This window comes from Neolamprologus multifasciatus, chromosome 11 (assembly GCF_963576455.1).
Source record: "Neolamprologus multifasciatus chromosome 11, fNeoMul1.2, whole genome shotgun sequence".
NCBI classification, from domain to species: Eukaryota; Metazoa; Chordata; class Actinopteri; order Cichliformes; family Cichlidae; genus Neolamprologus; species Neolamprologus multifasciatus.
In genome coordinates this window covers 29,190,221-29,215,183 of record NC_140449.1, presented here as the reverse complement: position 1 = coordinate 29,215,183, position 24,963 = coordinate 29,190,221, and the positions used below count along the sequence as shown (strand labels likewise).

The 24,963-nt window shown below is 37.2% G+C and overlaps 3 protein-coding genes across 7 annotated transcripts in view; 2 read left to right on the top strand and 1 right to left on the bottom strand.

The window, feature by feature from the left end:
* Positions 1-4,592, top strand: part of LOC146508763 (semaphorin-7A) — a 42,473-nt gene extending 37,881 nt beyond the window's left edge. For both annotated transcript variants that reach the window (XM_085176789.1, XM_085176791.1), the window contains one exon: positions 41-4,592. In XM_085176789.1, the coding sequence (XP_085032915.1) occupies positions 41-387 (347 nt within the window). In that variant the 3' untranslated portion in view covers positions 388-4,592. The remainder of the gene's footprint in view (positions 1-40) is intronic.
* The window catches only part of atg5 (ATG5 autophagy related 5 homolog (S. cerevisiae)), a 445,274-nt gene that overhangs the window by 205,803 nt on the left and 214,508 nt on the right, over positions 1-24,963 (bottom strand). The gene's annotated exons all lie outside the window — the stretch shown is intronic.
* On the top strand, positions 8,670-24,772 carry tlr18 (toll-like receptor 18). Its single transcript, XM_085176788.1, has 4 exons — positions 8,670-9,108; positions 19,402-20,397; positions 21,098-22,280; positions 22,818-24,772. The coding sequence occupies exons 1-4, from the start codon at positions 9,065-9,067 to the stop codon at positions 23,262-23,264; spliced, it is 2,670 nt and encodes an 889-aa protein (XP_085032914.1). The 5' UTR covers positions 8,670-9,064; the 3' UTR covers positions 23,265-24,772.

The window sequence follows — 24,963 nt, the reverse complement described above, 5'->3', positions numbered from 1 at the left end:
AATTTCAGGCATAAAATTCCTTATCTCTCTTCCTTGACAGCTCTGAAGCTGCGTCGAACTTCCCCTAGAGAAGTATTCGTGCAGTCTAACACATCAGTCTTTCTCCCTTGCCCTGTGCACTCCTTCCATGCCACTTATCGCTGGGAAAAGGACAACTGCATTAAGAACTACCCCTGCCTTTTTTCTGGAGACTTCTGTGTCCTGGGGCCAGTTGTTGACACACCCCTAAAGGAAGGTGTCTTTCGCTGCATGGCCACCGAAGACGGATTCAAAGTGGAGGTCATTTCCTTCAGGCTGGTAAACGATGGGAGGCTTCTGGCTGCCTCCCTTGCCTTCACCTTGGGGCCATCACTCCTGCTCGCCATGGCTGCCCTGTGGCTTCATTAACTGCAGCTAAAACTAATGCTAACTCCTCATCCTTACTGGCTCCCAATGACAGGAAAGACAAGGAGCCATTGCTCAGAGATGAGGTTCGCAGAGCATTAAAGTGCACAGTTGCGTTGTACAGCGGCAATTTGCCTTTTTCTATTTCGGTTTTTAGAGAGGGTCCAGAAAATATCAGTGAATACGGGGTTTATTCTATATTTTTTAGAATAAAACAAAATAGCCGCAGCTTTAGCTGTCTTAATCAGATCAAAAATAGAAGACGGATACAATGCCATTTAAACTAAAGTGATTAGGAGTTAGTGTCCATGAACTCACATGTTTTGCAAGTTTAAACGTAATTCAACCATAAAGTGCTTTGCGAACCTTTCCTCTCTGACAAAAAAAGATAAACATATCTTATAAGTTTGGCAAAAAAACACCAATACCAGGCCACTTCTTTCTACCATTTATCTACTTATTTTGAAATTGATTGATTGTGCTTATTTGTGAATGTGTAAACCTTTAATACTGCTCTTGCATCTAATCATTCATCTTGTTATACTTGTGATGAGCTATACATTGGTATAGCTCATTAGTACTTAGAAAAATGTCTGGTATTGAGATTTCAAAAGCCTTAACACTTCTGGGACATAAACTCCTAAGCACAATTTTGCAGTTGAGGCAGAATACTGCAGACTCAGTTGGACTTGGCGCTATAATTAGTGCAGCTGAGTCTAACAGCATTGCTGGGAGGAAGTGTCAGCTTTTTGACAGGAAGTAGGCGGGTGAGCACGAGCTCACCCTCGAACATCACTGTGTCTCTGCACCTCCTCTTCTGACAAAGCAGTTCTTGCATCTTTTAAGAAGATTTTATCAGACATTGTTACGCCTTGTTCACAGCTTTGTCCATTTTTTGGTTTGTTTTCTGTTGATGCCCTAAACATCAGAATGTGAGAAGTATCACAACATTGTTTATAGCATACAAGGGTTACTTTGTGAGAACTGCGAAGCAAACTGCAATTTACAAGCTTTTAACCGAAAAATCTTAAATCTTAAATATAAGTATTCAGTAAAGCCATTAATCTCTGCAAAGCTGCATAAATAACTAAACGCTGTGTGAAAGTTATGTTAACAATCATCATTGAGCTGGTTTTGGGTATGCTGTCTGGAGGTCATTAGTCTCCTGTGTCCATTAGGTTTTTGGAAACAGAGCTATTTCTTCTAAAATCAAGCTAATGTGCTGCACATTAAATACAACATCTTCCAGCCTGGCAATGTGTAAAGATGTGAACAAGGTGTTACAGTATTGCAACTTTAAGAATGACATACTTACATTATCATAGGGGCAGATGAAGCAAAGGAAAGCATAACAGAGTTGCATTCAGTTGTTTTTCAGCAGAAATAAAGGCTTGTACTTAGATGTGAGATATATGTTCTATATTTTATTGTTCTGCAAATGCTGATTTCTACCATTGCTGCCTACATATGTGATGATTTGTCTTGATGGTTTGGGTTTTTATACCATAGTTAGAATGTGAAATGTGACCATTGATTGCTTTACCTCTTTCCAAGGGACATCAGAGCAAACAGACAAGACAACTGTTATTTTTCCACACTTGTATGCTGTGAAACAAAAGGCTTATTGGACATATTCCAAAAATATTCTTTACTAATGTACAGCAGCAACCACTACCAGGGGTGAGAACAATGGGCTTAGAACAAAACGTCTCACTTGAAATGTACCTAGTGCATCGTCTTTTAATTTTTTCTGATAACATTGGGGTGAAATTATGAGGAAAACAAATTAAAGCCAAATGCAAAATGAACGATTTGTCAATGTAGCTGCAGTTGAGCGGTACTGAAGTGCCCAAAACTATGCCCAATCTTATGAATACTGATCAGCTGACTAAAGAAGTAGACTTGTGTGGTAATGAATTATGCAGTGGATTAGCATGTCCTCCAGAGCTTTGAGAATTATCATTCACTAATGGTACATAAATCTAGCCATGCCGAGCTTTCCACAGTGGCAGAAATGTCATTAATAGCTAATTAGACAATAGAGCTGGCTTGTCATGTCCTGTATTAAAGAACTCATTTTATACCATGAGGGATAGGGCCAGCAGACAAGTTCCCAAATGTGAAAATTGTGAGACAGACTTACATTTCTCACTTTTCTTGGTTGTGTGTTGCTGCTCAGGGATCTGCTCATTTTATGCCTTGCACTGATGCAGCCTATTGACTGTGCTAAAAAGGAAAAAAACAATTGAAAAAAAAACAAAGCTGTGTTGAGCCTCATCCGCCTGGCACTTACCGCTTCCTCTTATGCTTATTTGTGAAGTCCCGTGCTCCATACCATGCATAATGTTTCCTGTCAGACAAACCCTGAGCACATGTACAACATCGGTCTTCCTCTCAGCCAAACAACATACACAGATATACTGCAGGTCTAACATGCATATTAGTTGTCTTTGTGTCTCTGTGTTAACACCAGGTTTGGAATATAACACCAGCCACCAGCCTGGTAAACTGTTAGTAGAGGCTGTTAACAACTTTTATCTTGCCAGAGAATTTTGGCATCAAACTAACTCGGCATACAAAGATGTGTTAAAATAATTTCCTCGATAACCTTCTCTATATTTCGACTAATAAGGACTGTATGGGTCGATGTAATTTCATCCAGATAGTTGTTTTGCAGGACACTTTAAGAAGAATTGCCTATTCTGTCCAGTTCTAACAAGCCAAATGATCCTGATATCTTAAGCTTCGTCACTGCGCCCCTTGTCCATACAATCTACTTACTGAAAGCAACAGATAAAGAAAAGCTTTAGTCATTTGTTCTGATGCTTAAGAATCAGTTTATATTCTCAAATTTACCTTACCTTATGGATAATTGCTTTCCTTTACAAGTAGCATAGAAGGACGTAGCGTGACATTGCTACTAGAGCATGGCATATGGTTCATGTCACTGTGAGAGTGAAGAAGTGGTTAATTTTAAGATGAGTGTGAAGATCGAAGGTGGCAGATATCATTTTCAGAGGAAGTTGTGGATGAAAAGTGTCAAATTAAACTTAAATCGTTATGAGAATGGAAATTGTTTGATCTTCTTAGTGAAGACTGGTTTATGTGTAACTGCTAGCTCTTTCACTGTTAAAAAACTACTTTGTTAAATGTATTCTTCGTTTATTCGTGTTGTTGTAGTCAGGTGCAAACCTTGTATACAAGCTTTTGATCCTGCAGTGATATTTTTCCTATTAGTTTGCTAGGTAAATTGTAACAACAGCTTTTAAACGAACATAATAACTCAAAAATAAATACAGTACTGCAGTAGATGCATTCACAATAGTTACTTACCTAACCAATGACTTCTTCTGATAGACTGGTGACTACAATTGTGACTACATAGGAATTCAGTATATTTAATCATTGCATCTGAGAATAGGATAAAAAGAAAAGTCTGAGATTGTTGACCACACTTTTATGTTCAAGTCTGAGAGGTTGTTAAGTCTGTCATTCTCAGCCTTTAGTTTTTCTAGAGTATACTACACTGCTCACAACTTTGCTTTTGTATGGATTTGGGACACAGGGTTCACTTACTTAGCAGGAGTGATTACCTTGTTACGCTGTGTTAAATACGGTTAGTGATTTGTTGTTCAATGGAGCTGATTCCCCCTCTTCAGGCTTCCTTTATTCAAATATCTACAATGAAGGTAGTACAGCATTTAAACCCAAATAGCATCTTGAGACGACATCTGCAGTTTATTGTAGGTCTTGCTTTAATATGGACACTCATACAAATGCTGAAATTAGGTTATTTCACACTCATAACTGTCATTGGAGCCAGTTTGATCAAGGCTAATCTCCTTCAAATCAAGCACTTGATTTGCGTCAGGAAACCATTTTTGGTTAGATCATGCTGTTTGCTGTAAATGAGCGAGGCGGGTCGCTGTTTTGTCTGCTCTGGGGTTTTGAGTACACTGTACTGTACATGATGTGTGCCCATGATTCGGTGTCTTAATATATCTAATTTTAAAAGTAACATGCCAAACTCTATTATATAAAAAAGAGATTTATATTGGTGCCATGCCAGTCTACATAACGTCATCTCATAACATGTATTTTTAAATAAATGATATCTATAGTACAATAGATATTCATGTAACAAATCCATATTTGACATGTGTTTCCCTGAACATGTGTGGTGAACATTAATAAAATATAAGTATAAATCAATGATGTATTGTTTTTATTCGAAAGCAACAAGTATAAATATAAATAATTGATGTAGGAAGCATAATAATTATTTTTACATATATTTTATACATTTCTTTTACAAAGGTCCTAATTGTTTCATGCTACCATTACTATTTATTTGATAGATTTTTGCATTTTGTTCAAGTTCATTCAAAATCTACTTGTTGTTTACACCACATTTTACAGATTTCCACACAGTTCACAAGAGGTTGCCACTCATTTGGATTTGCCTGTCAAGACAAGCAGGTTTTGTCATCTGTTGCCCAATATTTGGCATATTGACAAGAGTATTACAAAGGCTTTACAGCCCTAAAGGATTCATAAAACCAGTCTATAGTATTTATTTCCTCGTTTGTTTTTTGTTTGCATGCCGTTTAACTTTATTAGGTTGCCTCCATGTACCTTCAAAGCATTCAGCTAAAATCCATAAATCAACAAAACAATTATCTGCAGGTCAAACCTGGCTTCAGCAGTAATCAGCAATGAAACAGGTCATTTCTCCCACAAAAACCTCAAGTGCTTCATTGTTTGTGTGGGCTGGTATTTAGGTGAGTCAGGAAGTAAAGTATTTGACGGAAAAGAGCACAGAGGCTTTGTTTTGACTTCTCATCACCTCATTTACTCATCACAGTGGGCCATTGTGTAAAAAAACAATGAACAGTGAGGCGACGTTGCGCTGCATTAACACCTTGGCATGTGCATGATAGGCACACACTGGGGCGATCGTGGCTCAAGAGTTGGGAGTTTGCCTTGTAATCGGAAGGTTGCCGGTTCGAGCCCCGGCTTGGACAGTCTCGGTCGTTGTGTCCTTGGGCAAGACACTTCACCCGTTGCCTACTGGTGGTGGTCAGAGGGCCCGGTGGCGCCAGTGTCTGGCAGCCTCGCCTCTGTCAGTGCGCCCCAGGGTGGCTGTGGCTACAATGTAGCTTGCCATCACCAGTGTGTGAATGTGTGTGTGAATGGGTGGATGACTGGATATGTAAAGCGCTTTGGGGTCCTTAGGGACTAGTAAAGAGCTATATAAATACAGGCCATTTACCATTCACACATAAATAATGACTTTTCATTGTTAATTTTCAAGACCTCTGAGTCTGATTTATGAAAAATAAATGTACATGTAATTATATATAACTTTTACATTACTATACAGCTTTCAGCTCCATATTTGAACTACTACAAATATTAGAGGGGAAAGGGGATGAAAAAATAAATGTCTAGTGCTGAAAGATGAAAACAAAATGTTCACCAAAGGTTTCTCACTGAAGGCCACCGATGAATTGTCTCCAACGCTGCATTCTCTTATAGACTGCAATCATTAAAGAACAGTAAGTCTAACTAAAGCTGTACATAAAGGCAAAAATCAAGGTTTTTATAAGGAGTAAACTCCCTCCTATGGCCAAAACTAACTATAAAATAAAAATTAGGTCAGTAGAGAAGCTGAGCTTTCCATTACAAACAAATCCAGATTACTTTTGGAATGTGCATCATCACAGACTTCCAGTGGCGGTCCTAGCCTGTTTGGCGCCCTGGGCGAACACTCCCTCTGGCGCAGCGAGCGAGCAGGCGAGCAGGCGCACCGAGGGCTCTCGCGCTCACTTTTCGTGTATAGAATTTCGAAAAAACATCGGCGCAAATTATAAGTCTCTATCATGATGTCTGGTGTTTTCGTGTTTGTTGTTTTATTTATTTATTTTTTTTATTTTGCGAGTTGGTTATTAGATGCTGCTCCAGCCAGCCAGAGAATCCCCCGCCGCTCCGCCCTCTCCTCCCTGTGTCACATGCAGCGGGCGCACCTCGCAAACGGAGGGCGCCCCAGCAAATGTACGATAGAAAACCGATCGGTGCCTGTACCATTCCCAATATGCGCTGGCTGACGTCGGGCAGCATGAGTACGAGCATTTTTTTTTTTTTTTTTTTTGCCGATGCCCGTGATGCCGCCCCCCACCACGATGCCGCCCCGGGCAACTGCCCGTGTCGCCCGTATCTAAAACCACTACTGCAGACTTCAAACCATTAAACTCACAAAAGGCTCAGGAAAACCTGTGACTAAGCACAGACTCCGTGAGCTGAACAGGCAGACAGTACTACAGTTGGTAGTGTAAAAGCTGGGTTGAATCAGTCTCACCGAAACCTCTGGAAAATGTCTGCAATCAGGTGAGTCATACCATAAAACAGAAGGTATTACAATGAAAGCAAATGAGTCAGCATACGGCAGTGACCTTGCAAAAGGAGAGGAAGCACAGTAAATGAACAAAGCTAGTAAAAAAGCATAATAAATGGCATCTACTGGAAATACCTTTAAAGTAGCTTTAATACCAAACACAATATTGTCAAACCAGCTGTGCCACATTAAGTCACACCTGCAGCAGAATGGCTCAAGAAGGACTCATCATCAATCAGCTGATCAATCAGCTCATTATTGTAATCCAGAGAGAAATAATGTTGGATGGACTGCAATAAAGTTGTGTACAGACATTTATCTTCCATGGAGGAATTATGCTGTTGACTTTGATTATCTAACTTTCCACTGTGGCATTCCCTTTGTGAATCTCAGCAATTACTGGATGGATTGCCATCAAATTTAGTAGGAATTCCCTGGTGAATTCTTTGTAATAATGCCTATGTCTATGCTGGAGTAAAGCTTTGCAGAACCCCCTTTGACCTGACGTTATTTTTCTTGCTTAGCTATGTGAAATAATAAAAGATAATGGGCCTAAGTGTGCAGTAAAATGAGCATATGTCTCCTCAACCGAAGACCCTTAAAGGCAGCCTTAAGGGCACACCTTTGATTTTAGCAATAATTTGGCCCATGCTTCGGTCTTCTTTTTAAAATGAATATAAACCACTTGAGATCTTCCACAGCTAAAAGGGGACTTTTTTCCCACAGGTCAATTTTTTTTTTTCAACTTTCCACTTGAGAACAAAGAGACACTATCATCAAGAATCTTGAATATGAATTGCTGTCTTATTCCAGAAACTCGCTATGCAAATCTTTCTCCATCGACAACCTATTTTCATAAAACGCTCTAATTTCATAAAACAAGGAAAACCAATATTGATTAATAGCCATTAAATAAAACATAAGTCTGCCATAGTCTGCAGTCCTTCTGAGGTCCACCTTTTTCTCCCTTTCCCTTCTCTATTCTTCCTGTTCTTTCCACTGATTTTTAGTAAGCAGGTTCTTACCACCTTCCTTTTTCCCTGGAAGGTGTGGCTGCATACCAGTCTCAGCAAGGTTTCATACAAATCTTATTATTCCATATAACTCCTAGCGAGCCTGACTTATGGCCTTGGCTCCCTATTTTGTCTGCCTTCAACAACGGTGGGGGTGAAGCTCCCGTGGAATGTGGAATGTGCTATATATATATATATATATACATATATATATATATGTGTGTGTGTGTGTGTGTGTGTGCGTGTGTGCGTGTGTGTATTCATTCTTAGGAATTTTAAGCAACTTTTTTCACTGTCATTATGGGGTATTGTGTGTTTTGAGGTGAAAAAAAAAATCATTCATTCCATTCTGGAACAAGGCTTTAACACGATGTGGAATAAGTGATGTGCTGTGAATACTTTCTGGACACGCTCTAATTTCCTATATTTCTCAGTTTGTTGCAGTGTTGCTGTATTTAGAGACAAAACCTCACTCATAGTTTTATAGGGATATAAACCCACAGAGAAAATGACATAATAACTAATAAAATATACAAATGAATAAGACAACCAAACTGTGAAAATGGCCCGAGGGCAGATATGAACTGAAATTCCTCCACCCAACAGATTATCTTCATGGGCCTGTCTAATTACACAGGCAGTTTTTGGCAGCGTGGACATTTTCATAATTTTGCCAAGTTTTCTCAGTAAGATAATCAAATATGAAACTGAACTGCTTCTTCTTTTTTCAGCAGTTGTTATATTTAACTTTTTTGTTTTCGCTATCAAAATAGTCTTAGCACATACTCAACCTTTATTTTTAAGTGGGTTTTATTGGGTTAGATTTAAAAAAAAAAAAAAAAAAAAAAAAAAAAAAACAACCCAATATCTCAAGGTTTTAACAAAATAAAATCAAATGTATGTGCATGACCAGAGTAATGGCTATGATGAAACTGATATTTCCCAACAGTTCTGGCTCTAATGTTCGTGTTACAGCATAGCAAACATGATTAAAAATATGTGGAGCCTCTGAGGCAAAAAAACTACTTTCCACATTCCTGAGCGACACACGCACACACACACACACACACACACACACACACACACACACACACACACACGTGCTCACGCACAAAGACTAAAGAGTGAGTGAGAGAGAAAAAGAATCAGACAGAGAGGGAGGGCCAAAAACACATACAGACTAGCAGAGCTAACAGAGTGCCCATAAGCTTACTGATCCAGTGGTGAGTCACTTCTCACTAAGCACTGACAACAGAACAGGTTAGAATGTGTTATGAAAAGTCCAGCTAAGGAAGACCTGAGCCTGTCCAACATGAGGTGAGTTTAAACATATTGTTTTCATGTCTATTTCAAGCTTGTTTTGTCTCTTAACATTTAAAACAATCTACCTGGATCACTTGTAGTTCCAATCTTTCAGCACATTCTAAATGTTGAATAACAATTGTAATTGTTATATTAGAATTAGAATATATTAGAATGGTAGCATGGCTCAAGATCCTAAAGAGATGCAGTTTATTATGGAGGCACATAAAATTCACTAGTTGATCTAAGGGGTGGAAAATGTCAACTTGATGGACTTACTCTACTTGATTGATTGATTGATTGATTGATTGATATTGATTGATATACCTTTATTAGTCCCACAAGGGGAAATTTCATAATAGTAATTCTAATTCAATACAGTGTTCCAGCCAAAATAACTCAGTCAGTTGTTAGCTTCCCATACTTATCATTTAACAGTACACCAGTTACACAGGAAGTGGGAAAAGTGGCAGGTTTCAATGCCCAGTAGTAACATTTTGTAGGTCATTTAACATATTTACTCTATCTTGGCTTAAATATTTGAGCCCAGACACAGCTGTAGTTGTCCACTACAAAAAAAAAAAATCAATCAAACAAAAATAACTAACTAACAAAAACAATCTCTTCCAGTTGTCATGCAGTAGCTTCCCTGGATAAATGGGGGTTAAAGAGGAAATGAAACAGACTACACTACACCTCTCAAAAACTGACATAGATGTAACACTGTCTGTGAATTTGGAATTAAGAAATACGTTTTTAAACATGTTTAGTGCCATCTTCTGTCAGTATGTTTATGTTTGCTAGCTAGTGACAGAATGGATAACTCTGAGGAAAATCAGGACACTAAAACCAAAAATCAGTCTAAAGGGATCACTTTTGGGCTGCCCCTGGCTGCAACAATAAGTTTTATGTCAAGAAAGGACATATTGTCCACTTTCACTTTCTGTCTCTTTAGCAGTAATTGGCTCTAATGTTTGATGGCTAGCTGCATTCAAACAGGACAATCTATGTGTTTGCTGTAATGTTCAGGGTTTTAAACCACATTATAAATGAGATAAGTGTGGAAGAGCCTGTTTAAGTCATGTGACAGGTTGTTCACCCAGACTGACATGCTGGAGTCGGAAACTGAGTTTTCTTTCCTTTTTTAAGGTTGCATTGCTTAAGGTTTCCTCAGTATAGGAAAGCAGGAAGGTGTGCATTTTTCACTTCCTCTATTTAAATGTATATTAAGGGAACAAACCTACAACATTCACATCCTTGAATGGCACATTTTTGCAGCCATGCAAGTTACACTTGCCAGTTTTAGATTAGTATTGTTTAAAATATTTTTTTCCCTTTCGCACACTCTCACTTCAAGGATACCAAAAGTACACCAAAGCACTACTGTGGTTTTTTTATGTACAGCCTCACACAGCTGGTAGCATGGCTAAAGATCCTAAAGAGATGTATTTATCCAGTTATTCACTGAGCATAGAAAAACACTGAAAATCCCTCTTTCCAATACCTCAGCTGTGTTATAAAGGAATGAAAAAGGTATTTCAGTGCTATGAAAGGTGCATAAGCACTTGTGTTAGGAAGGAAGTGATATAACACAGAGCATCTGCTTATATCTGGTTTTCATCTTTTAATGAGTTGTGTTGATAATTATAAAAAGATAAAGATTTCAGGTTTACTGTATGCTTAGAGACACTCCTAAGGCAAGCAGCCTCCTTAATTGCTGGCACCTGTGAAGCCCCAGTGGTAAATAAGCTAACATTGGGGAGATTTGAACAGCTGCTGGTGTCTATGTTGCCTGCCCGATGGTGTATGTAAAGTCTTCTCTAAAGATCTGACCGGCTTAGTCATTTTGAGATTACAGGTTTTAAGGTATATTTAGAGAAAGTAGAAGTAGTGTCCAGTATGTGGTGATTATTCAGGGATTTGTTTGTATACTGAACTCACTGGATGTCTCCTGCTGCTCTGCCCTCTTAAATGTTTTTCAAACAGTTTTACTTTTCCCAGTGTGATTTATTTTAGTTCTTTAATGCTTCAACTTATGTTGAACCTTCGGTTATTATTTAACTGTAATGCTGAATGCTCAGAAACCAACCCAGTTAATCTTCTTATCTTTTAACTGAGAAGATGTCCAGAGAAGCTCATCCTGAGCAGATATAATAGTTGATGCAGTAGTGGACCTGTGCCCACTGATACTGCAGCAGCTTAGAGACGATGAATGCAGTACATGTGAGTGCTGCAGCTCTGCCCTACTGCAGCTGCCTCCCTTTTCCCACTGTATCTAATTAGCTTTTCATTGTAATCAGATTTTATCTCTATGGGGTAAAGTAAAATTATCACATAGCTACTGTTTTATCTTTATAATTAATGTCAATTTTCATGGCAATATCTAAAATGTTATTGCATATTTTATGACTTATATAAAGATATGATCAAGATGTTTGACAAGAACACAGAATTATCATGTTTCTCAAGAGGGAATATTTACTATAAAGCTGCCTTCTGTGCTTGTGTGTTGTGTTCACACACATACATATACACACATTTATGGCTTTAGAAAGTAACAATGGAGGCTGCTCAATGAACTAAAGTGAACCCCTGAATCCCCAGAGTGCTGGATCACTCTAAGGCTACTTCAGTTAAAATGAAGTTTCTTTAGTAAACAATAAGATTTTCATCAGTCCTTTGCTAGTTAGTGACATTACTTTGATATTTTTTTTCACATGTTTCATGTCATATTCAGTGCCTGGTTTTAGTCAGTCACTGAATATGACCATTCATTGATTACTCATTCTCTGGCAGCATTAATAGGACACAAAACAAGGGCTTATAGGTGGAGTCAAATGCCACTGAGACAGCACACATTTCTCTTTGCTGAGTAGTTTTTCCTTTTGGGTTTTGCAATAAGACAGAATTCATTTTAAATCCCTCTTGCTCTTTGTTTGTAAACTCCTCCTTAAAAATCCCTGAAACCAAAGCACTTAAACAAAACACAAATCTACCCACACTATCCTGTTTAATAGAGCTTTTACGTGGTGGATGCTTTGATTTGTTGGGTGTGACTAATAATATCTGCAATTGTTATGTTCCACCTGAATGTAGTAATTTACCACAACATTGAGCAAGCATGTGCAACTGGAGAGCACTAGCAGTGCAACGCGGAAGCAGAATTTAAAGTTCGTATTGTTTTCTTTAATGCTTTCCTGACCAGAGTATTGATTTGAACAGAGCAGACTGTAATGATTTAGTAATTATTCAAGACTCTCCAGAATACTTTTGTTCTGTTTTGCTCTAACGCCCCAATCTAGCATCACACTCTTTTTTTCTTTACTTGTTGTGTGGTAATAGAAAGAATTTGTCTCATCAAGCACAGGTGTTACTTCTATCAAATTGTGACTATCAAATATTTAGTATTTACTAGAATGCTTTTTCTGTTCTTCTAAATCTAAATGTATGTTGTAACAAAGCTGTATTAAGTTTGAATAATTGTTGTTATTACTTTTCTTTTCCTAGTTTGAGGGATGCTGATGGGAATATACAAAGGCTTTATGATTTAATTTGACATTTCCCTTCTGAAAGAGTCATTCCTGCCATGTTTATTCCCAGTCATCTGTTAATGGATTGGATGTTTTTCACAGTTTGTATAATTTGTGATTTAGTTCTTCAGCTCACCCTTCTTTGGCATATCTCCCTCTAGAAGTGTCAAGTTAGTAAGCTGTTTTTGCTGGTATTTGTTCAAATTTCCCTATCTGTCTCCCTTAAGGTAGAAAGCCTTTATTGGAAATTCTTACAGGAAAGTCGTGATTCTTGAAAACAACTTTCACAGCAAGCGGTTTCTTTAAAAAAGTAACTGTCAGAGTCAAAGCGAGAAGACGATAAGCAAGTGCTTTTGAGGATAGTTTAGATAACAGCAACTTAATTTCCTTTACTGTATTTATCTTACTGCTCTTTGTCTATACACCAACAGTGCTGGTAAAGAACTTTTGATATATGATAGAAAAACAACTTGTGCGCATAAACATGTGCAGCATCTGTCCCTGCGGAGGATGAACATGATAACTTAAACAGAATCATCAACCAAGTGCAGCTGTGTTTGTGCATAGCATGTAAACAGCCTTATTAAACCAGAGTAAAGAACACTCATCAGTGAAAAAAGTCTGCTGCCAGATACATTTGTCATATCAGGGCAGTGGGCCCGGCACTGCCAACACATGTCAATGAAAGAACTGTTTGCCACCAACTATTGACTGCTGGGTAAATATCAGATGCAGTAATAGATCTTTACACTTACTGGATGACGCTTTCCACGGAATATCAGAGAGATATCGCGGCTTAATGAATGATAGAACTGTTTGCTGTGTCTTTCGCAACCTGGTTACTAATTTAGTGCATAGCTACCCTTGTCGAAAACTTAGAATAGAATACAATAGAATACAATAGAATAGAATAATCCTTTAATTGTCCCACGAGGGGGAAATTTGGTAGTACTTACATTGTATTGTAGAAATCATATATTACCAGGAGAAGACTATGACTTGTTGATATTAACTTTATCATCCATTTAGGTTAAATATACAGAAATAAATACAGAAATAAAATTAATTAATAATGTAATATATTAATTCATCACCTTCTTATTAGCAAGCTATAACTTACTGTTATGGTCCAGTTCCAGGGTTTGGGGGTGGTTTTGGTTTTACTCCAAGCTCCTCTGTCTCTGTAATCCTGATCTGTTTTTACTTTTTTGTTTTTTTGTTGAGCATTAATAAATAGGCTAGCCTGTTCTTACCAAGTGTGCCTTTGTCTTGCATTTGAACCCTAACAACCCACACAGTAAACTGAAAATTAAAAAAAAAAAACATGCAGCAAACCATGTGGCAGCACAGTAATGCAGTGGCTAGCACTGTTGCTATAGTGTACCCTGCATCTTGCCCTAAAACAGCTAGGATATGCTCCAGCCCCCCTGTGACCTTTAATTTGATAAGCAAAAGAGAATGGATGGATAGATGTGGATTTGATCCAAAACCATTATGCAATTTAACTTCATATAAGAATTCCCACAATTTAGTAACCATCTGTATGTTGTCTTGTTTGAAAGTGAATGCAAGACACAAAAAAGTCCATTATACCATTGCATTATTGTCGGTCAAATTTGGACTATAAAGATACAAATAAACTTTAGTCAGCTGACCTAATTAATACTAACTCAGTCTAATACAACAATAGTGCAATAAATATTACTCTTAGAGCAGGTGTCATGCTGTTCGATTGATTTGTCCTGTTTACAAAGAAGAAATGCTCTTTTTAGTTTTCCTCTGAGGCTTATTTGGTAAAGATTTTGGTCAGAAGATAGCTCTGCTATTACTTCTTAAACGCGTCAAATGAAGACTGTGTCTGGTTTGTCTCTGATACTCTCTGAGTTTGTCTTTGGTACTTTCTGGCACTTATAGACTTTATGTACGAGAGAGTACCAGAGAGTTTTCTGCCACTATAACAAGTGTAAACTACTTTACAAACAGATAATTTACCATTAAGACTGTCTTTTACACTGAAGTGTATAAGACTTACATATATATATATATATATATATATATATATATATATATATATATATATATATATATATATATATATATATATATATATATATATATATATATATATATATATATATGATCTACTTCTCGGCCTTAATAATCAGAAATTTATTTACCCCACTGGAGCAACCATCTGATGTGAGGGCCTCTACATCATCAATCAAGTCCTAACTAGAGTTGTTTGGTGTGTTGTGAGCACATCTTTGTGTATTTTCTGTTGGTTTTATTCTTCCAGGAGTTTTATACTAACCTCTTTTCTCCTTTCAATTACTGTACACAATTGGATCCATGTCTTTAAAGTATTGCCAAAAGATCTTTTAAAAAGTAGACCATTCATTTCTTGTAACAACAAATGGAAACCTTGTCCTTGTTATGCTCTTATCTGTTGTTACCTGTTTTAGATACCGGATGAGCCAGTGCAGCTACATGGTGTCCTTTATCAGCAATTATGGAGCAAAAGCAAAGAAAAAAAAAAGAAAAAAGCATTCACTCATCTTATTTCTTATTTGGTTGTCCATGATCATTTGAGCACTTCCACTTGGTCATAGTTAGAATGCAAACAGTGTCATAGTTATAAAATTTAAACGTGACACAAACGGTGATAACAAATTATCTTTCTTTTTTTTTCTCACATGCTTGGGGAGATTCCAGCTTGTCTTATATGAATCTGGCAGTGAGCCAGCCTGGGGAGAATAATTAACTCTGAAAAGATTTTGTACAGTATACTGAGTACACAAAAGAGATTATGTGTAGGTGTTTTGACTGTACTACGTACAACTCTGTTTTGTCACACCACATGACTTTGTTAAACAAACGAAAATAATACTAAAAATTTGAACAGAGAAGTCTGCAGCTTTGCCAACATGTTTGTGCAGATTCCTTTCACAGATAAGACTGTACACCGCAGAACAGAAAACATTTCTCTTGGAATTGTACATTCACGAGAACCACGAAAAATTCAGCAAGAGGTCACACAGAACAAAAGTGCAGTTCATAAGAGGAGTTAAACACAGAAGCTCATAACCTGCTGGTTACTATAAAATCTGATAGACATAAGTTAAAAGCTCTCAGTGTTTGCAGGAACGTGGCAATTTGGCTTACCTCTGTTGGAAACATTAATGAGGAATTTGCCTGAGGTAAAAAGTTTTAGTTTTCTGCGGTGGCCCTGAGAGATCAAATGCAGTGGAACTTGAGGAAACACTAACAAAAAGAAAAATGCTGCAAAGGCACACAAAATGTAATAGATGTTGAATAAAAAGCAAAGGAAGCTGAATAAAACACAACAGCAGTAGAAAAAAATAAAACTTTACAAAACAGAAGTGTTCTGTAGGAGACAGCAGAATAGCTACGGAAGTGATAGAAACCAAAAGAAAATGCCTAAAAGAAGCAGTGAATTTATCAGGTTTGTGAGGGAGAAAATGATGCAAGGCAATGTGTGAAGATGACAGTACAACAGGTCACACAGATCAAAAAGTCCAGACCTTTAGGTTGTTCTAATTAAAAAAAACTTCATTAAACCATTCTATTGTTGACCTGTTGTTGTTTAGATTTATGCCTAACAACCACAAGATAAAGCTATCTGAGACTACACTGTGGGAGTTGCTGACTACTCTAATGTTTTTGCAAACTTATCCCCTTTCACAACTGGTGCACTGATCTGTATCTGGATGAGTAATCTGAGGAATGGCAATTCTTAACTTAATGCTAGGCACATATGAATGCTGAATGCATTTCAGTCACACCAGCCTGATTATATTTGGTAACAATCAGACTTAAATTGCTGCTATGTGTAAATGAAATTTCTGCCACCAACAAAACATCAGTCCCACAACTTGAAAGGTCAACTTACAATAAGCAATAGAAATGATTCATCAGATCTACTCATGACTTCTGCTGCTCTGTTCCATATCTACATCTAGGCAATCAATAGAAAGTATGGCCAGTGTAACTAAACTAAACTAAATTGCATGTACAGTCAAAAATTAGTTTTTGCTCCATTATATACAAGAGCAGCTAGTGAATGACATGAGTTTGTGTTTTGTCTGGATTAGCATTGTTTTCATATTTTAGCATTACTATTCACCACTTATGTATCACACGGGCAGGCCAGCAAACCAAAAGATAAATGTAAAGAGAAAAAGCAAGAGGAATGCAGATAGGTGCTTCTGAACCCTGATGGAGATATCATAAGACAACACATGGGATCAAAGAAAGATCTTGCATGGTCCGTTAATAGGCAAGAGTTTGGTAGTTAGCTAAGATTAAATCACAGTTAAATGACATCACATTGACCAAAAATGATCTATAATTTTTTGATATTTTTTTCACCCATCAGTCCACCTACACTTACTCCCCAGTCCCTGCTTCAGATGCAGAGAAGTCATAATTTCTACAAATGCTTTAGGCCACTGAAGCTTGAAGGAAAACATATATGGGACAATAGTCTACTCAAAAAGTGATACAACAGAATCTTGCATATTCCCTTAAACTATCATTAGATGAATACAGATATCTAAGAAAATCTAAGTTTCGACCTTGATGGTTGAACAGTTACCTATTAATAGTCCTGCAACAGGCAGGTCTTTCATGTTCACATACCATGAATAGGTATTTATTAACCATGTCCACTTAAAGTAAAAATTGTATTTCACAATTTAACACTATTAAAATCACAATTGAAATGAAAATGTTAACACTATCATTATTTTTAGTGATATCTGGCAAATGATCTGAAAGACTTGGTGCCAACTTGGGGTTAAACTTGAACTTGGCACTAAAATGACCAAAATAAATGGAAAATGAAAACATTGTCTCGTGGCTTGAAATATGATTGCATTTCAAATCGTTTAAGACAAAATTAGCATTGTTATAATATTAGTATAATATTGATAATGCAAAGTACCACAGCTGCTTTACATGGAAAACATTACTTTACAACAGTGCCTTTATGTTATTGATGTTTTTCTAATCGACTGTCAATTTCCAGGAACAGCTGTCCACTGAGGCCCAAGTCAGATAACTAAACAGTATTACTTTTGTGTTACTTCCCATACAATGTTTAACTGACAAATAAGGAAGAAGATTGCCAAAGTAACAAACACAGATATTGATTCAAAGAACTCATCTGTCATGTGACACTTTTCCCCCTATAACAATATGTTAATTCACTCATTCACATGAATAATTAGAAATGATGAGTAACTGACTCAAATGTTAGTGGAATGTTATGAGAAATTACATTTCCCCAATGAATATATTTGTGGATAAATTATATATTTGTATTTTTTATTTATGTTTCTGCCAGAAATATTATTCAGAAATTAACGCATCACTTTATCATGTACCATCAATTTGTTAGATGTAGCTGAGTCAATTAATTAAACAAAAATTATGTTTGACAAGATGATGATATATATTTTTTTTCCTATCCAGACTGTCACAAATGAACAGACAGAGCTCTAATACAGTATAATGACCTACAATTATCTAAAATAAACAGGGCAACAATGTTTTTCTACACTAGCCATATCCATGCAGAATTGTTTAATCAACTCACATCAATTCTGGAATAGATAAAACAACATTGTTTTATGAGCGTTATAAAGCTTTCACGTAAGGGCACAAACAATGTGTAACCTTGAGCTACTACTATAAAAGGGGAGGAGAATTTGAAAGTGTCTGCATTACCAGCCCTTAGCAGAAAGGTAGACTTCACAGGGTAAGTGCTGTGTAATGACAAAGTTGCTGTTGTTGATGTTTACTGAGGGACCAGTGTAAATGTATATTGTAAATGGATGAAACTAATGTCTTTTTAAATGCAGTTTTGCTGCCCGAGTGCATTCAATAAATGCGGTGATGTGTGCGGTTTCTAGTTCAACTTAACCTAAAACGAAGCTAGAAATCAGTGACTGCCAGACACACTTATAACCCAACAGGAAATTATGAAATTAAATATATCAGAAAAAAGTGTTGCATTCATGCATCTTACAGGAATTAAACGTTGGTTTTGTTTACTGTTTTGTAGAAGTGGTGTATTGTTACGTGTCACAATTTTGCCCAACACTGATAATGCAATTTCAAAAGTACACATTTTTCTCTGAGTTATATACTTTGCATGTGTGTGTGGGCATGTTTAGACGTCTTTGTGAGGACAGAAAAATTGGCAACCAAGTGACTTATGGGGACAAACGGTTGTCCCCACGAGTTTGACGGCATTTTTGAGGGTTAAAATTTTGGTTTTAGTGTCAGGGTTACAATTACGTTACGGTTAGGGTTTATGGTTTAGGCTAAGGGTTAGGGTTATGCATTAATTTTTGATGTTAAGGGTTAGTGTAAGTGGCTAGGGAACGCATTATGTCAATTAGATCTCCTCATTAAGACTAAAATTTTTGGATTCAGTTTACTTGGATTTTATATGCCCTCAATTCAGTTAAGTGAAAACAAGGAAAATTGCAAAGAGACCTGAAGCCATGAAATTGGATTTTTTGGTTTTTTAAAGTACAGTCTAAGAAATACAGGAAAGGGGATTGAGGGAAAGCAGGGAGCCTAAAAGAGCACTCAAACACAGAATAAAATCTGAATGAGCATTTTCTACTGAAAGCATTAATGTTAATGTTTAATGAAATGTTAATCAAACTATTATGTGTATCTGGCATTTACCGTCTACAAAAATCAATAAAATGTTTTGATAATCTTGCCTGATCTTGTTCATTTCCAGGTCTAAAACAATGATTTGGAAGTTGATCCATTTCAGTGGTCTCTTTCTTGGAGCTCTCACACTCCCAACTCCATCTTCACTCCCCACTACCAACACTGAGGAAAGACCCTGTCAGATCTACAACTCTGACCGATCTGCAGATTGTCTGGGAAGACAGCTTGACAGTATCCCATGGAGACAATTTCCACCCACACTTGAAGAAATAGACCTCTCCTATAATAAACTTCGAGCTGTTTATGCTGATGACCTTTTCCACCTCCCTAAGCTTCGTATCCTCAAGCTTCAGTACAATAACATTTCATACATTGACAATGATGCCTTCAGAAACAACACACTCTTGGAGTATGTTGACATCTTCAATAACTCCCTGCAGGAAATTCCTGCCAGAGCTCTGACACCTCTCGTTAATCTAAAAGAGCTCTACATGTCTAATAACCTTTATATAAATGCAACTTTGGCTGACTGCTTCTCCAAGCTTTCCAGACTCCAGGTTCTCTCCATGGGCGGCCCTTTGGTGATGGGTCTAAAAAAAAAAGATTTTCAGCCCCTGAAGAACCTTAAGCTCCAAGGATTTGCTATTAAATGTTCCTCCCACCTCCGTTTCTATGAGCCTGGAAGTTTAGAAGTCATTCAGACAAGTCAGATGGGCTTTGACATGGCTATAGACCAACACCCAAATGCTCTTGTTCATATGCTACAGGACCTAGCTAACAAAACATTCACAGTCATTCAATTTCGTAACCTCTTTGAATTCACATACTACATGGGACAGGAGGACATTTTTCAGGGTTTAAAACACATTAAAGCCAAGCAACTCATCTTTCACAGAGGAAAATTCAATGAGAACCTTTTAAGGATGGCTTTAATCAATTTACAAGCAACCACCATCAAAAGATTAAGACTTCAGTACATTGACTTTGCCCGTTCGCCAACATTTGTTGATAGTGGTGCAAGTTCCAGCATCACAGACCTTGTACTGGATAAACTGGATCTTTGGTGAGTATTTTGGTGTCCTACAAGATTGCTCTAACAGTAGTTTACACATCTCACTGATCTAAACTGCACTACTGCATAATTCTGTTCAATAATAACTATAGTTCTACAACTGTTTACAACTGTTTATAACTTGTATAGTTATAAAGTATAATATATATAGTACATTGCAACATACCCACAATAGACCCATTTTGTAATATATCTATTTTATTGCTAATATATATTTTGTAATATATCTATATTACAAATTATTATATTACAAATATATTATTATATTATTACTAAGCACTCTCTGTATGAATGCAAACTGCATTTCGTTGCCTTGTAAGTGTGCCATGTGCAATGACAATAAAGTTGAATTCTATTTTATTCTAATGGACCGTAAAATGTGATTTTCTGATTTTCATCTTGTAAATTATGGTTATACTTAAGCAATTTTAGTCACAAGGTTGTGCAGCGCAACATAGGGCATGACTATAAAGGAACATAACAGGGCTTTAAATTAATGATCCAAAAACAGCAGCTGCACTAAATACGGTAGAGCTGCACAAGAAGATGATGCTATGAAATAGTGGGTTTGACAAGTATTTTGTTATAGTTATAATTCAATACCTTGTTACAAAGTGAAATCACATGAATGTGAAGCTCACTACTAAGGTCATACAAAAATACGCAAACTAAATATCTCTGTTTCTTGTAGGTATATCAGCAATCCTGATGTGCTACGATTTGATTGGCGTTTCACCTGGTTCAAGAAAGTTAAGCAACTGTCTGTTCAACATGTGTATTTCAACTCTGCACCCTGTGATTCATGGGTTGAGATGAACGGTGTGGAATTACTAGATGTCTCCAATAATCGACTAAAAAATGAGTTTGTATTCAACCAGCGATGCGATTACAAGAACACCATGCCGAATCTTCATACATTCAACACAAGCAACAATGAGTTGACCAGCTTAAAAGACTTATCATCCCTCACAAAAGAATTCCAGGAGCTAAAGGTTTTGGATTTCAGCTACAACAAATTTGGATCTGCAAAAGATAGCCAAAATTGTGTCTGGAAACAAAATATCACCAAGTTTATTGCTCACCATAATAACTTTGTAGGTGAAGCTCTCAGTTGTCTACCAACCACAGTACAGTACTTGGATCTGTCCTACTGTGATCTGGACCAGCTGGACATGAACTACTTTGAGAAAACCACCAACCTCAAAACCCTTCTACTGAGTGGGAATAAAATTAAATTCATCCCATCTAAATGGGAAAGTGCATCACTGCAATCGCTAGCTTTGGATGGGAATTCATTTGGCCTCATTAGCAAAAAATCATTTGAAGATATGCCTCAGTTGTCTCAACTTCAGGCAGGGAACAATCCTTATCATTGTACATGTGAGCTTCATGCTTTCATCCAGGACACGATTTCAAAAGGAAAGGTAAACCTCACAAACTGGCCTGAGAACTACAAGTGTTACCACCCAGAGGCTTTGCTCAACACAGTCATAGCCAAATACTTTCCGGGTCATGTAGCATGTGACATCAGACTGGTTATCATCATCTGTGTTGCAACCACCACAGCAGTGATCTTAATACTTATGCTGATTTGCTATATTTTTGACCTCCCATGGTACACTAAAGCAACATACCAGATCATCAGGGCTAAATACAGAGCTCACAAGGAGAAAGCAGCTGGTGATCTGGAAACTTTTACCTACCACGCCTTCATATCCTACAGTCACTCAGATGCTGACTGGGTGAGGCTCCAGCTCTTACCCTGTTTGGAGAACAACACGAACCCCTATCGTCTATGCATTCATGAGAGGGACTTCATGCCTGGAAAGTGGATCATTGATAACATCATTGAGAATATTGAAAGCAGTCGTAAGGTACTAAAATGTATTATGTAGTAAAAGCACCCCACTACACACCAGCACATTAAAAGTTACAGTAAATTAAAGTCTTTTAAAATGAGAAACAACACAAAGCAAAACCTAATTATTTTGGACATTTTATTTTAGGAGCTACAGTTTTAGTCAGTTGATCTATGGCAACATCACTCAGTGGAAGTGTGTGTCATTTTTACATAATTTTGTTCATTCAAAGGCAAAACAAAATAGCTTATAGTCACCTGGTTCAGTAGTTGCCACTTCTCCTTGGCACTTCTCATTTTTTTTAAACTACATTGCAATTATAAATGATGATAACATCATCTCAAAACTTGCCTGACAATTTATTGACTGTTGGAATACCGAGTCTTAAAAGTCTAAAAAAGTAAGTAATGGTGATATGAGTTATGCTAAATGGTTGATGAATATAGTTGCCCTGTTGTTCAGCATCTCATCATTGTTGTTTGGAAATTGGTAAGAAGGCATAAGGTAGAGACCCTATAATAATTTCCTTTCTGTTGTTTTCTTTATTCCTAGGTAATGTTTATTCTCTCACGGCACTTCGTTAACAGTGAGTGGTGCAACTATGAGCTGTACTTTGCTCAGCAGAGAGCAATGGGAAAAACCTTCAGTGATGTCATCTTAGTGGTTAAGGAGCCTATTGATCCAAACTCCTTGCCCAGCAAGTATTGCAAGCTCAAGAAGATGCTGAGTACAAAGACATACCTGGAGTGGCCCCAGCAGGTTAACCAGCAGGCATTTTTCTGGGCACAGCTGAGGAGTGTTCTGGGAAAGCCAACAACCCAAGAGCGGGCAAACAGTGTTAAGAGAAGAACCCTATCTGCGGAAAGAAAATCTGTGATTGGTCCCCCTATTGAAGAAACGGTGCCAGAAGAAGATAAGATGACTGTGGGAAAAGAAGCAAAACCCACAAACGAAGCAAATGAAGAGCCATTAAATCAAATACCACTGGCGGCATTTTAGCCATTAAATTAAAAAGAACTATTAAACAAATGCCTTTCTCAGTATTTTCTCAGTAAAGACCTCCCCTCAAGTAACCTTTTTGTTTAGGCTATGCCAACAAGGGAGCAAAATACAGCATCTCATTGTGATAACAAAGAAAAACAAACAACCCCCGCCCAACAATCTGTCTGCCCAAGGCAGTCTGTCATGTCATCCCTGACAGCTGAGCTGATGGCCTCTGCTTCACTTTCCCTCAGTGTCTCAGGCCAGGTGACCTGCTGACAGGCGCTGAAAGGCCGGCTCACATGAGATCTCCCATGTTGCACTCTGGATAACAAGCAAGGTCCCAGCAAACCACGGTGACAGGTGCCACACTGTGAAAGGACTGTGCACTGTTACATTCTTGGCCCTCAGAGGTATGAGATCATGAATGTTCAAACTCAGATCAAGCCGAGTCAAATGAAACCATATAGTAACAATACAAGCGATATCAAGTTGTAGAGCTTAGAGCTTAGAAACTGGAGAATGGTAATGCTCCATCGGTGTTTGTATCAGCACTAATCATTTTGAAGTTTTCAGTGTAATATTCAATGTGTTTCAAGCTGAATACTATTCCTATTTTAGTGAATACTGGACACAGGTAGTCACCAATTTAAGTTACTGCCAAATGTCAGTCTGAACTTGTGTGCTTTCTGTTCTATTTATTCCTAAATCCATCCCTCATGAGTTATTATTAGCTTTGCTGTTGACATACATTTCAAAAGTACACTCACAGAGATTGCTCACTTGACACATGTCATACTTTCGTTGGGTCCTCTATGAATCACTGTTTCATATAATAGCTAATGTTTATCAAATATTTGTTCAGTGTTAAGTGTTATCATTGTCACCAGGTATAATATAACTAAGGGAATTAGAATGAGTTGTACAGACAGATAGCAGATACAAGTCCAGTGCCTAAATAAAGTTAGATTTAGTTGTCTTTACACATGCTTTAAATAAAATAAAAGCTGTTGTATGATTAAGAAAAAATGGCAAAAACGGTTTTGCCAGTTGATAAATGTGAATGTACGTTTGTTACAAATTGTTTGTGATGGAAGGTTTTTGTTCTAAATACTGAGTCATCATGTCTACCTTACTACTATTTTTAATCATTTGGATTCAGTAATGTAATACTTTGATTTTTTTAAAAAAAGCAGCATTATTTCTTTTTGCTGTGCTCTGACTTGATTCATGTTGGGCCATTTTAAATTTAACTTTTTTAAAACTGTTTTTTTTTTAATTAATTTAAATTTTATTTTAAAAATGACTTAACTGATATGGGTTTTACCATTAATGGTAATTGTGCAGCCTTGCTTACTTACATATGCGGGCAATAACAAAGTTTGAAAATGGCCAGTAGATGACACCCTTGAACTTTAACTGGGAGTAAGCTCATATATTTTACTTCCCTCTGCATATGTGTATAAGTAATGTTAACATGCAGTCTATACAGACTTCAAGTGTTTTTGTATTAAACCGCAAATGAAGGACATGTTTGTTTTTCATGAAGAGTCATATTATACATTCTCTAAAATAATCCAGTGCCTTATTTTAATGTCTTGTATAATGCTGGTCATTCATCATTAATACTGTGCAGATGTCGAAATTAATGAATAAAAACATATTTAGTTTCATTTGGCAAAAGAGTGATCACCATAGGCACATTTTTTAGAACAGC